This window comes from Protobothrops mucrosquamatus, unplaced genomic scaffold, assembly GCF_001527695.2.
Source record: "Protobothrops mucrosquamatus isolate PMUCROS unplaced genomic scaffold, P.Mucros_1.0 scaffold31173, whole genome shotgun sequence".
In the NCBI taxonomy this organism is placed as follows: Eukaryota; Metazoa; Chordata; class Lepidosauria; order Squamata; family Viperidae; genus Protobothrops; species Protobothrops mucrosquamatus.
Genome location: NW_015416913.1, coordinates 1 through 1,601, shown reverse-complemented (window position 1 = coordinate 1,601; position 1,601 = coordinate 1). Strand labels below are relative to the sequence as shown.

General features: G+C 44.9%; 1 protein-coding gene across 1 annotated transcript; it reads left to right on the top strand.

Moving 5' to 3' along the window:
• Window positions 1–4: 4 nt before the first annotated feature.
• On the top strand, window positions 5–1,595 carry LOC107302168 (neuroblast differentiation-associated protein AHNAK-like; the record flags this gene model as incomplete). Its single annotated transcript, XM_015831283.1, has 1 exon — window positions 5–1,595. A coding segment is annotated over one exon (1,591 nt), but the record flags the coding sequence as incomplete, so codon positions are not given.
• Window positions 1,596–1,601: the final 6 nt, after the last annotated feature.

The following is a 1,601-nucleotide window of genomic DNA, read 5'->3' as shown; positions in this document are numbered from 1 at the left end:
AGGCCCTGAAGTTGACATCAAAGGCCCCAAGATGGATGTTGGTGCACCAGAGGTTGATCTTCATGGCCCTGAAGGCAAACTCAAAATGCCTAAGTTTAAGATGCCCAAATTTGGAATACCAGGCATCAAAGCAGAAGCTCCTGATGTGGATGTAACCCTACCCAAAGCTGATCTTGACTTGTCAGGCCCCAAAGTGGACATTGACCTAGAAGGGCCAGAGGGGAAGCTGAAAGGTCCAAGGATTAAGATGCCAGACATAGACCTGAATCTGAAAGGCCCCAAATTGAAGGGGGACATTGATGTCTCTGTGCCAAAGTTGGAGGGTGGTTTGAAGGGCCCCGATGTTGATATCAAAGGTCCAAAAGTGGATGTTGATCTTCCAGATGTTGACCTTGAAGGCCCTGAAGGAAAACTTAAAGGGCCCAAGTTTAAGATGCCTGACATACATTTTAAAACCCCTAAAATCTCTGTACCAGATTTTGACTTGAATTTGAAAGGCTCTAAAGTCAAAGGAGATATTGATATGAAAGCTCCCACACTAGAAGGTGACTTGAAGGGTCCAGAAGTAGACATCAAAGGCCCCAAAGTGGACATTGATCTCCCAGATGTTGACCTTGAAGGCCCAGAAGGAAAAGTGAAAGGGCCCAAATTTAAGATGCCTGAAATGCACTTTAAAGCTCCCAAAATTTCCATGCCAGATTTTGATTTAAATCTGAAAGGACACAAATTAAAAGGGGATGCAGATGTGTCCTTACCAACATTGGAAGGTGATCTGAAGGGCCCAGAGGTTGATATCAAAGCACCTAAACTTGATGTAGATGTTCCCAATATTGAACTGGAGGCTCCAGAAGGAAAGTGGAAAGGACCCAAATTTAAGATGCCTGACATGAACATCAAGGCACCTAAAATCTCAATGCCAGATGTGAACTTAAACCTGAAAGGATCTAAAGTCAAAGGAGATTTGGATGTCTCAGCCCCAGGACTGCAAGGAGAACTTAGAGGCCCAGAAATTGACATCAGAGGTCCCAAACTAGACGTTGATGCACCTGACATTGAACTTCATGGACCAGAAGGAAAGCTGAAGATGCCAAAATTCAAAATGCCCAGGTTTGGCATGCCCGGCTTCAAAGGGGAAGGCCCAGATGTTGATATAAGCCTCCCCAAAGCAGACCTTGATGTTTCTCTTCCCAAAGGAGAGATTGAAGCACCAAGCTTGGACATTGAAGGCCCAGAAGGAAAAGTGAAAGGTCCCAAATTTAAGATGCCTGAAATGCACTTCAAGACACCAAAGATCTCAATGCCTGATATTGATCTGAACCTCAAAGGTCCAAAACTGAAGGGAGATGTGGATGTGTCTGTCCCAAAGCTGGAAGGTCCAGATGTGGATATCAAGGGTCCTTCATTGGATATTGATGCACCTGATGTAGACATTGAAGGTCCTGAAGGAAAGTGGAAAGGTCCGAAGTTTAAGATGCCTGAAATGCACATGAAAGCTCCCAAAATCTCCATGCCAGATTTTGACTTTAACTTGAAAGGACCCAAAGTGAAAGGAGATGTGGATGTCTCAGTACCGAGCTTGGAGGGTGATCTGAAGGGCCCTG